Source organism: Hippopotamus amphibius, chromosome 8 (genome assembly GCF_030028045.1).
Source record: "Hippopotamus amphibius kiboko isolate mHipAmp2 chromosome 8, mHipAmp2.hap2, whole genome shotgun sequence".
Classification (NCBI taxonomy): Eukaryota; Metazoa; Chordata; class Mammalia; order Artiodactyla; family Hippopotamidae; genus Hippopotamus; species Hippopotamus amphibius.
The window spans coordinates 77858945-77871505 of NC_080193.1; the positions used below are offsets into that span (position 1 = coordinate 77858945).

General features: G+C 36.3%; 1 protein-coding gene across 5 annotated transcripts in view; it reads right to left on the reverse strand.

Annotated features, from left to right (window-relative positions):
* Positions 1 to 12561, reverse strand: part of CAB39 (calcium binding protein 39) — a 91334-nt gene that overhangs the window by 43335 nt on the left and 35438 nt on the right. For all 5 annotated transcript variants that reach the window (XM_057745696.1, XM_057745697.1, XM_057745698.1 and 2 more), the window contains one exon: positions 10641 to 10796. In XM_057745696.1, coding sequence (XP_057601679.1) covers positions 10641 to 10754 — 114 coding nt within the window. In that variant the 5' untranslated portion in view covers positions 10755 to 10796. The remainder of the gene's footprint in view (positions 1 to 10640; positions 10797 to 12561) is intronic.

The following is a 12561-nucleotide window of genomic DNA, read 5'->3' on the forward strand; positions in this document are numbered from 1 at the left end:
GTTGATATCACACGGTTTTGATTACTCCAGCTTTATAATTCTTGAAATCAGATGGTGAGAATCCTCCAGCTTTTTGTTCCAAGTTGTTTTATTCTAGGTCTTTTGCATTTTCATACAAATTTTAGAACCAACTTGTCAATTTCTATTAAAAAGACCACTGGGATCACAATGAAGTTATAAATAAGTTGTGGGAGAATTGACATTTTAACAATAGTGAGTCTTCCAACCCATGTATAAGGTGTATCTCTTACTTACTTAGGTCTTTCATCTCTTAGCAATATTTTGTAGTTTTTAGTTTGCAGGTCTTTCATTTCTTTCGTCAGATTATCTCTGTTTCATATTTTTTGATGCTATTCCAAATGATACTTTTTAATTTCAATTTTGATTTTGTCACTGATAACTATACAGAAACACAATTGCTCTTTGTATATCAATATGATAACCTGTAACCTTGCTAAACTCATATATTACCTCTATTAGCTTTTTTTGTAGATTCCTTCAGCATTTCTGGCTAGATGATCATGTTCTTGATACAGTTCTTCTTCTTTCTTTTCATGTCTTTTATTTCTTTTTCTTGCCTGACTGCACAGGCTACAATCTCCAAGTACAAAGTTGAATAGAAGAGGTGAAAGTGGACATCCCTGTCTTATTCTTGATCTTAGAGATAAATGACTCAGCCTTTCACCATTATGTATAACACTACCTGTAGGGTTTTTTACAAATGCCCTTTACTAGGTCGAGGAAGTTTTCTTCTCAGGAGAGCTAAAGTTAGGTTTAGAATTTTTGCTTCTATGTTCATGAGGGATATTAGTCTATAGTTTTCTTGTAATGTCTTTGATTTGGGTATTAGGACAACCCTGGCCTCATAAAATGAGTTAAGAACTATTCCTTCCTCTTAAATTTTCTGGAAAAGTTTGTGTAGAAAATAGTGTTAAATTTCCCTTAAATGTTTGTTAGAAATCTCTAGTGAAGCCATCTGTGCCTAGATTTTTCTTTGTGGGAATATTATTAACTAAATTTTGAATTACTTTAATAGATATAGGGCTATTAAGGTTATCTAATTTTTTCTTGAGTGAGCTTGAGCAATTTTCATCTTCCAAGGAATTTGCTCATTTCATCTAAGTTGTCAATTTTATTGGCAAAAAGTTGTTCATAATATTCCCTTATTACCCTTTTAATATCTGTAGAATCTGTAGTGATGTCAGCTCTCTCATTCCAGATACTGGTTATTTGTTTTTCCCCTGATCAGTCTTAGCTAGAGAGTTTAACAACTTCATTCATCTTCTGAAAGAAACAGTTTTGGTTTTACTGTTTTCTCTGGCTTTTATTTAACTAATTTTTGCTTTGATCTTTATTTATTTCCTTTCTCCTTACTTTGTGTACAATTTGCTCTTCTTTTTCTACTTTCTTAAGGTAGAAGCTGAGACTTTTCCTCTTTTTCTATCATATGCATTTAGTGTCATAAAATTTCTGAGTAATGCTTTAGCAACATCTCACTAGCTCTGATTTGTTTTTATTCCACTCAAATAACTTTCTAACTTCTCCTTTGATCCGTGAGTTATCTAGAAGTATATTTAGTTTCCAAATATTTTAGAATGTTTTTCAAGGCTGTTTCTGTTATTGATGTCTAATTTAATTCCATTGTAGTCACAGGTATATGTCACATACAATTAACCTTTTACTTGCTAATTTTCTGCCTATTCTATCAATCATTGAGACTGGGATATTGAAATCTCCAATTATAATTGTGGATCTGTTTCATCTTCTAGTTTTATCAGTTTTTGCTTTGTTTTATTTTGCTTTATCTTAAAGCTGTTATTAGGTGCACAAACATTTAAGGCTGTTATGTCCCTTGGATTAACTGACCCCTATTTTATCATGAAATAACTATCTTGGATAATATTCTTTGCTCTGAAATCTAATTTTGTCTGATATTAATAGAGCAAATCCAGTTTTCTTTTGACAGCTGTTAACATGGTATTATCTTTCTCCATCCTTTTACTTGTAACCTAGTTGTGTCAGTCTTTTAAACTGCATTTCTTGTGAGCACATATAGTTAGGACTTTTTTTTTTTAACCATTTTTTACAACTGAAGTATAGTTAATTTACAATGTTATATTAATTTCAGGTATACAGCAAAGTGATTCAGTTATACATACACATAATATTCTTCTTTTTCACATTTCTTTCCAATGTAGGTTCTAATAAGATACTGAATATAATTCCCTGTGCTATATAGTTGGTCCTTGTTGTTTATCTATTTTATATGTAGTAATGTGTATATGTTAATCCCAAACTCCTAATTTATCCCTGCTATCCCTCTTGATAACCGTAAGTTTGTTTTCTATGTCTGTGAGTCTATTTCTGTTTTGTAAATAAGTTCATTTATGTCATTTTTTTAGATTCCACATAGAAGTGATATATGATATCTGTCTTTCTCTGGCTGACTTCACTTAATATGATAATCTCTAGGTCCATCCAGATAGGACTTTTTTGTCCAACCTGACAATCTCTGCCTTTTAACTGAGGTGTTCAGACCATTTACATTTAATGTGATTATTGAAATGGTACAGTTAAGTCTATCATCTTGCTATTTGTTTTCCATTTGTTCCATCTGTTCCTTAATGCTGCTTTTTCTTCTTTTTCTGCCATCTTTTGGTTTAATCAAATATTTTTAGTGATTATGTTTTATTTTCTCCTTTGGTATCTCATCTGTTTTTTTAGACCCTAGTACAGAGCTATACTTTTATTTGTATTGCACTTTATCAGTTACAATCATGTCCCTCCTCCAACTCCTGCCCCACTATCCCCAGCTAACTGACCCTCTTTGGTGGCTGATTTAGCCTCCTACAGAGTTTTCTATCCTTCTCCAATTTTTGTCATTCACAAGTTCTGCTAATTAAGCCCTTTAATTCTCCTCAGATAAATCAGTGACAATAAATGTTATCAAAAGTTTAGAGTTGGGGATAGTATCCTGCAACAGATCACCAAAACCCTGTCTAGGTGTTTAGCGTTATCCATGAATGAGATCCACTGGGTATAATTATTCATCTAATCATGAAAGTGTCCACTGACCATCCTGAACTACAGGGGAAGATAATTAATAAACACAAAACTATATGGAAGATACTAGGACCAACAGGGTAGATCTCTTGAGAAAGGTCATTTATTTCACTATTTTTGTGGGTGACAGTACTATGAGGAATGTGATACTTGGCCACCATTATAAAATTCAGAAGATACCTGGCTGGGATATCCTCTTATTGGCCATAAACTCAACATACAAATTATTACAACACTCTCAGTAATACATGTTTTATCCTATTCAGTAGAAATTAAGAGTTTAGAAGAGTTACAAGTTGACAGTGTTTCATGTTAACTCTGTATTCCATTTTCAATAAATAAAAAATAATTACTGAGCTGCCTTTGGAAGGCTTATGTTCTAACAAAGGGAAGAATTAGTTTAAAAAAGTCATTAAGTACATTAAAGATGTTAAGTGATACACAGAAAAATAGAGCAAGATTGGAGGGAACGGGAATGACAGAGACTAGGCTGCATTTTAAACAGGGGGTTGGGTGAAAAGTGACATTTGAGCAAAGACTTAAAGGCAATAAGGGAGTAAGCCAAGCAGAGAGTGGAAGACATTCTAGGCAAAAGGAACAGCCCAATGCAAAAGCCACAAGGTAGGAGTGTGACTGGAGTGCATGAGGAAAGCAAGCCAACGTGGGGAGAGTATTAATTAGGAGAAGGGACCATTGAGGTCATGGCCTAACTGACCAGGACAAGGGTGGGCATTTATTTTTCAGTAAAAGCACCAGACAAGAAATATTTTAAGCTTTAGAGGCCACATATAGTCTCTATTGCATATTCTTCTTTGCTTTTTAAACCAACCCTTTAGAAATGTAAAAACCATTCTTAGCTCATGAGCCTTAAAAAAACAGGTCTAGGCAGGATTCGACCTGTAGAACTTAGTTCAGCCCTTGTAAGGATTTTGACTTCTACTCTAAGGGAAATATTACTTGACTCACGTTTTGAAAGAAATATTATGGTTGTGGAAAGGCAAGGGAGATCAGTTAGAAGAACAGTGCAGTAATTCAGAGCAAAGATATTGGCAGCTCAGACCAGGGTGGTAACTAAGAAAATGGGGTGAAGTGGTCATTACAGTCTGGCTTTTTAGCAACCCCCCACCCCAATAAAGCAGATGGATTTGCTTACGAATTGGATCTGGGACGTGTAAAAGAAGTGATGGATGACTCAAGACTTTTGGCCTGAACAACTAGAAGGATGCTGTATCATTAACCATGATCGGGAAGACTGTGCGTGGATGTATGAAATGTGTGTTTTGCTTCAAAACAAAGTAGAATTCATATTTTGTAAATTCCAGCACAACTTTGTAACTACTTTATTTATTCTTCCAGAACTTCAGAATCATTTTTTGTCAAGGTACAAAAAGATCCTGCTGTGATTTGAATGGAATTGCTTTAAGCTTAAAAATTAATTCGATAAGAAATGGCATCTTAACTATATTCCATCCAATAACATGGACCAAGTATTCTTTTGTAACTCTGAATAAGGTTTTACAGTTCTCTTCATATAGGTTCTGCATACTTCCTGATGAAAGTATTCCCAGATAACTTATTTTTTTGTTGCTGCTACTGTAAATAAAATACTTTTTTAAAAAATTACAATTTCTAGATCATTTTGATTGGCATTTAGGGAAGCTATGAATTTTGTATTTAGCTGACCTAGTGAACTCTCATTTTCACATTCTCTTGTGTTTTGTAAAGATATATGACTATCTCAACACTGTAATTTCCCCTCTTTATTTGAAACAGCTGTATTTTTTATTTCTAAGCCATTTCTTTATGCATTGCCTAGAATTTCCAGAACAATGCTAGATAACAAGTCATAGCAAGTATCCTGGTTTTAACAAGACTACTTCAAGTTTTCAATCTTAAGTATGATATCAAAGTTGTTTTTTACGGTTTTTAACTCAAGAGGTTAGATTTTCATCTTTCCATTGTTTTCAGGTCTCAGTTTCCTCTTCACCATTTGCATTAGCGCTATTTCCTTCTGAACCTTGCTAAGAAAGTAAATCAGAAAGTTCAGAGTTTTCCCCCTATTCCTAATCTATTTCAGAATAAGTAATCTGCATTGATTGTTCTTCAGAGTTGTCACTTTGATTTGAAATAAAATTTATTTTTCATAAATGCAACTAATTTTCTTTGCTTTGTTTATCCTAATAGCAGGAGGTCTATTCTTGCTTAGGTTTAGAGCAGGAATTCTCAACCTCTGTGTTAACTGGAAAAGGTTCCCTGAGACCCTTTCAAGTGGTCAATGAGGTCAAAACTGTTTTCATATCTATGTAAACACATAATTTGCCTTTTCCCACTGCTGCCATTTGCACTGATGGTGCTGACCTCTAGCCTGAGTCAAGGCAATGACAACAAAGTTGTAGTAGTTATCGTAGTTTTCATCATCATGCACTCAGTTTAAAAAAACTGTTTCACTTAAGAGTGTCATGAAAAGCAGAAAAAAACTTCATGTTATTAAATTTTGACCTTTGAACATACATAAATCTTTTTAACACTTGGTATGAAAAATGGGAAGTTCACATAAAGCACCTTCTGCCCCTTACTGAAGTATGACTGCCTGTCCTGAAGAAAAGTACTTGTATGATAATGTTTGAGCTATGAGGTGAACAAGCTGTTTCCTTTATGGAACATCACTTTTCCCTGAAAGAAAAACTGACAAATTATTCTGGCCTGTATATCTGGCAGACATTTTCTCAAAAATTAACAAAGTGAACCTGTCACCTTAAGGAAAACAACGAACAAGCAGAATCTGTTGCCAAATTTGAATACAACATGAATAAGTTTGATTGCTTTCCAAAACTACTTTTCTTTTTTTTTTTTAATTTTATTTATTTATTTATTATTTTTTGGGGGGGTACACCAAATTCAATCATCTGTTTTTATACACGTATCCCCGTATTCCTTCCCTCCCTCAACTCCCCCCCCCACCCTCCCTCGAGTCCCCCCCACCCTCCCTGTCCCAGTCCTCTAAGGCATCTTCCATCCTCGAGTTGAACTCCCTTTGTTATACAACAACTTCCCACTGGCTATCTATTTTACAGTTGGTAGTATATATATGTCTGTGTTATTCTCTCACTTCATCTCAGCTTCCCCTTCACCCTCCGCCCCCTCCCAAACCCCGAGTTCTCCAGTCCATTCTCTGCATCTGCGTCCTCTTCTTGTCACTGAGTTCGTCAGTACCATTTTTAGATTCTGTATATGTGAGTTAGCATACAATATTTGTCTTTCTCTTTCTGACTTACTTCACTCTGTATGACAGACTCTAGGTCTATCCACCTCATTACATATAGCTCCATCTCATCCCTTTTTATAGCTGAGTAATATTCCATTGTATATATATGCCACATCTTCTTTATCCATTCATTTGTTGATGGGCATTTAGGTTGCTTCCATGTCCTGGCTATTGTAAATAGTGCTGCAATAAACATTATGGTACATGTTTCTTTTGGGATTATGGTTTTCTTTGGGTATATGCCCAGGAGTGGGATTACTGGATCGTATGGTAGTTCTATTTGTAGTTTTTTTTTTTTTACCACAATCTTTTTTTATTTTTTTAATTTTTTTGGGGGTACACCAGGTTCAATCATCTGTTTTTATACACATATCCCCGTATTCCCTCCCTTCCTTGACTCCCCCCGAGTCCCCCCTACCCTCCCTGCCCCAGTCCTCTAAGGCATCTTCCATCCTCGAGTTGGACTCCCTTTGTTATACAACAACTTCCCACTGACTCTTTTACAGTTGGTAGTATAATAGTCTGTGCTACTCTCTCGCTTCGTCTCAGTTTCCCCTTCACCCCCCGCCCCCTCCCATACCTCGAGTTCTCCAGTCCATTCTCTGTATCTGCATCCTTGTTCTTGTCACTGAGTTCATCAGTACCAGTTTTAGATTCCGTATATGTGAGTTAGCATACAATATTTGTCTTTCTCTTTCTGACTTACTTCACTATGTATGACAGATTGTAGTTCTATCCACCTCATTACATATAGCTCCATCTCATCCCTTTCTATAGCTGAGTAATATTCCATTGTATATATATGCCACATCTTCTGTATCCATTCATTTGTTGATGGGCATTTAGGTTGCTTCCATGTCCTGGCTATTGTAAAGAGTGCTGCAATAAACATTATGGTACACGTTTCTTTTGGGATTATGGTTTTCTATGGGTATATGCCCAGGAGTGGGATTACTGGATCATATGGTAGTTCTATTTGTAGTTTTTTAAGGAACCTCCATATTGTTTTCCATAGTGGCTGTACCAACTTACAGTCTTACAGTCCCACCAACAGTGCAGGAGAGTTCCCTTTTCTCCACACCCTCTCCAACATTTGTGGTTTCCAGACTTTGTGATGATGGCCATTCTGATTGGTGTGAGGTGATACCTAATTGTGGCTTTGACTTGCATTTCTCTGATGATTAGTGATCTTGAGCATCTTTGCATGTGTTTGTTGGCCATCTGTATGTCTTCTTTGGAGAAATGTCTATTTAGGTCTTCCGCCCATTTGTGGATTGGGTTATTTGCTTTTTTGGTATTAAGCTTCATGGGCTGCTTGTATATTTTGGAGGTTAATCCTTTGTCTGTTGTTTCATAGGCCACTATTTTTTCCCATTCTGAGGGTTGCCTTCTAGTCTTGTTTATGGTTTCTTTCGCTGTGCAAAAGCTTTTAAGTTTCATGAGGTCCCATTCGTTTATTCTTGATTTTATTTCCATGATTCTAGGAGGTGGGTCAAAAAGAATCTTGCTTTGATGGATGTCATAGAGTGTTCTGCCTATGTTTTCCTCTAGGAGTTTTATAGTGTCTGGCCTTACATGTAGGTCTTTAATCCATTTGGAGTTTCTTTTTGTGTATGGTGTTAGGAAGTGTTCTAATTTCATTCTTTGACATGTTGCTGTCCAATTTTCCCAGCACCACTTATTGAAGAGGCTGTCTTTTTTCCATTGTATATTCGTGCCTCCTTTGTCAAAGATAAGGTGCCCATATGTGTTTGGGCTTACTTCTGAGTTCTCTATTCTATTCCATTGATCTTCCTTTCTATTTTTGTGCCAGTACCATACTGTCTTGATCACTATGGCCTTGTAGTATAGTTTGAAGGCAGGAAGCCTGATTCCACCAACTCCATCTTTCCTTCTCAAGATTGTTTTGGCTATTCTGGGTCTTTTGCGTTTCCATACAAATCGTAAGATTTCTTGTTCTAATTCTGTGAAAAATGCCATTGGTAATTTGATAAGGATTGCACTGAATCTGTAAATTGCTTTGGGTAGTACAGTCATTTTCACTATGTTGATTCTTCCAATCCAGGAACATGGTATGTCTCTCCATCTGTTTGTGTCGTCTTTGATTTCTTTCAGCAATGTCTTAAAGTTTTCTGCATACAGATCTTTTGCCTCCTTAGGCAGGTTTATTCCTAGGTATTTTATTCTTTTGGTTGTAATGGTGAATGGGAGAGTTTCCTTAATTTCTCTTTCTGCTCTTCCGTTGTTAGTGTATAGGAATGCAAGAGATTTCTGTGCATTAATTTTGTATCCTGCTACTTTACTAAACTCATCAATGAGTGCTAGCAGTTTTCTGGTAGAGTCTTTAGAATTTTCTATATATAATATCATGTTATCTGCACAGAGTGACAATTTTACTTCTTTTCCAATTTGTATTCCTTTTATTTCTTTTTCTTCTCTGATTGCTGTGGCTAAAACTTCCAAAACTCTGTTGAATAATAATGGTGAGAGTGGACACCCTTGTCTTGTTCCTGTTCTTAGCAAAACTACTTTTCTGATGAGATCACAGTGGTGTTATTTTAAATGTAGATTTTGATATTGAATAATGTGTCGATGTTTGGAAGATGTGTGTAAGTCAATGATCCAGTACTTTCTAAGTGATCAGTGCACTTTACAAAGTCATGCAGGGATAAAGGACCTTTGCAAAGTACAGAGTATGAAAAATTCATTTATACAGTTTGAGTCTATTACAACCAAGAAACTATCAACTGTTGAATTTGGTGTGGTATCAAAAAATATTCAAAGTTATCTGAAAGGCTGTTAAAATACTCCTCTTTTCCAATTATGCTTGAGGCCAGATTTTCTTTATATACTTCGACCAAAATAACATAACAGCCATCTTTAAAAGAAGTTAGTTTCATCATATTATTAACATTTATCTATACCTCTTACTAAGGTAGGCAAGAAACTGCCTAGAATTTCCACGGAAGATCTAAAGTAAAGTTGAATTGTAAAAAATCTCACTAATTATAGACTGCTTCCAATGACAGACATAACTAAATAGCCTATCATTATAAATATTAATCCCATGAGTGTGAAATTCCTTTCTTTATAAGAATACAGATAAACCACAGAGTCTTAGACTTAAAAGGATGATAGAAATTAAGCAGTTTAAGTGTTAACTCAAAACAGAAAACAACCTCCTAAAACACAAGATAGGATGGAAAATGTTGCTCCAATCAAACACTCATCCAGTGAATTATCAGGCATCCAGCCCATGGGAGATAGGTACTATGGAGAGCCAGAAATGACACATGGATCAAAGAGCTCAAGGTCTAGTAAGGAAGATAAAAATACAACACAAATAAAATCATGTTGAAGATGACAACACTCCTGCCATTTTCAAAGGAGGTGGCCAAATGGCAGAGATTTGTTTTACGAGGTAAGGGGAAGGCCAGGAGAGGGAGTATTCTGGGAAGCCATTTGGGAAATAGAAATGAACAGGATGGTTCTGAAAACTGAATGGGGGCTGAGGGGAAAACGGTGCAGGGGGGAAACAAGACAAAGACAGTAAAGCTGACTGCTATTAATTGCCTTCAACGAACAGAGACAAGCTGAGATTGTTAGCGCATATAGAATAAAGGAGAAAGGGGTTGAAGTTCACCTAGAGAACCACGGGCCAGGTCACAAAAGGTCTCGTGCTAGGTGAGAAGGCTGAACTGAAGGTTTAAAGCAAGGGAGATATCTCAGAAAGAGCCCCAAGGAGGCTACTGCCAAAGGCCATAAGGAAGGTCATGAGGATTTTCGTCAAGTAGGAATGGAAGTCAGGATCAATTAATAAATCCCTTAGGAAGTAGGGGTTCATACTATTCATTGAAAGATGATGTTTTTAGAGAGAAGGGGGTGGAGACAGATTGGGATGAAAGTCAGGTTTGGGACTGTGGTGGCTGGGTAGAAGAAGATACTTGTCATGGATACAGGGAGCACAAAAAGAAAATCAGGAGAGGTATCTCCCCAGGAGGACCACAGGTGGAAACACTGATCTCAGAAATCAGATAAACCACACTGACAATGAAAAAAGCCCTGAAATTTAAATAAAATTGAAAACCTCAAATGAAAAACTGAGAAAAAAAGTTAGAACTGTGTTAGATGGTAGTACAGGAGAAAACACGTAGTATTTAAGCACCAGCAATTGCCACTTTAGGGCTATATTTTAAAAACCCCAAATAAATCCAAATAGGGATTTACTGATGTTTAGAAATCACCTCATAATTTGTTTTACATTCGTTCCTAATCAAAAGATTAAAAACATAAAATAAAGCCAAATACATACCTTTTCTGCTTTTTTGTCAGAAATGTCTTGCTTTTCCAGCACGGCCATGCTCTCCTTCAGGTTCTTCACGATGTCTGCAGGAGATTTGTGAGATTTTCCAAATGGGAACGGCATGGCGGCAGCGACAGGCGCCTCACTGCGCTCTGCCTGCTTTACCTGGGGACACAGCACAAGGTACAAGTGAGAAAAAGTAAAATGGATAGAAGACATACTTTCTAAATCCTAATCTGAGAAGAAAACCAGTGTTTGAGAAAGTTATTTTATAACACTTTCAAAATCAGTACTAGGAAACCCACAAATATATGAGAAATGATAAAAGAATTACAGAACACGTGGTCTTTTTCCAAACACCTTTTTAATCCCCTGCTCTCCTAACCACCCATTTGAGGAGGAACATGAAGGTGCTGATGATGGAAGATAACTAGTACCGCCAGGCCCCCTACTAAGCAACTGAATCCATCATCAAAGGGATCTATTCAAACAATTCCCCGAGGACATTATAATTACTCCCATTTACAGGTAAAGTTGAACAACTGACTCAAGGTACTAAAGAGTAAAACCAGCTCAGGTCTGTCTTGATCCAAAGTATCCTTATCACCACACTTTACCTCCAATCAATATCAACAGATTTATCTCTTTTACAGTTGAAGAAATGGAGATAAAAAGTTAGTTAAGGAACTTAGTCAAAAAGCACTAGCAACAGACCCACTCTCTAGGTCTCTCCAGATGTGCCTTTTCCAGTGTTCATGCTGCTTCCTCCTAAGCATCCTGTGGGCACACCCATCCCCCTCTTCAGTCAGTCCTACGGTCTCAGGGCTGGAGAGAACCTTGGACAGAGCCTTGGACAAATCTCCCATCACATTTTCAAATTCTTTAAGTGACAGTTTCAATGTGTACCTTTTTGCGTGGATATGACTATCTCCTATGATGGAACTCACTGGCTAAATTGTGGGGACAATTAACTTTTAAAAGTTCTTAAACTTTTGCAGGCAGCAGAAAACATCTCAACCACATAAACCACGATACTACATTATGCAAAAGGAGGATACCAACTATTCCAAAAAGTCACCATGAAAAGACAAAGTTACAAGATAAACAATGGAAGTAACTTAGGAACACATCAGAAGTTCCAATTTCTTTCACTAAATAAACTAAAAGAAGTTACAATCACAGGCATTAAATAACCTCATATAAGATACCAAAAGATAAACACATTTCAGGAGAATCTTACAGATCACTTAGATCAGTGATTTTCAAACTCTGAGTTCCAAACTCCTATATTTAACTGTCCCTGGCACCCACTGCCCACCTCTGTCAAAGTGGGGAGAGGTGGGTCTCAGATACCAGAACCCTACTTTTTTCCCCCATCAACATAAAATATCTCTGTTGCATAGCGTTGCAACACTTCCTTTGACCTTTGCCTAAGACTTCACTGGAAGAAAGTATTGGAATGTTTTCTCTCTAAAGTTTTGAGATATAGCGAACTGAATATCTGTTTACAAATAAACATTTAGGGGAAAAGAACATGCAAATTAATGCTAACAAGAAGCCTACAATTAAATCATGAGCAGGTATGTTATTTCTTGATGTTTTGATATGATCTGTTTGACCAATCTCTATACCCAAACATCACCTATATAGTTCACCTTCTGTCAGCTTATAAATCCTCTTTTCATCACATTAAAACCACATCTTCATTAACCAAACGGAAATGTCCTCAAACACAGGTTCTCAAAATTCAAAGATGCATAAACTTACTTCTAAGTATCTTTTCTACGACAAGAAGTTTGGATCGACTACAGGCGAGTTACTCCCAGGTGGCTGCTACATTTTCTGACTACCTGGCAAGAGGGGACCCAAATTCTGGATCGCTCTTTTCCATTACTTTTTTCTTTTTCTTTTTAAATTTTTTTAAATTAAG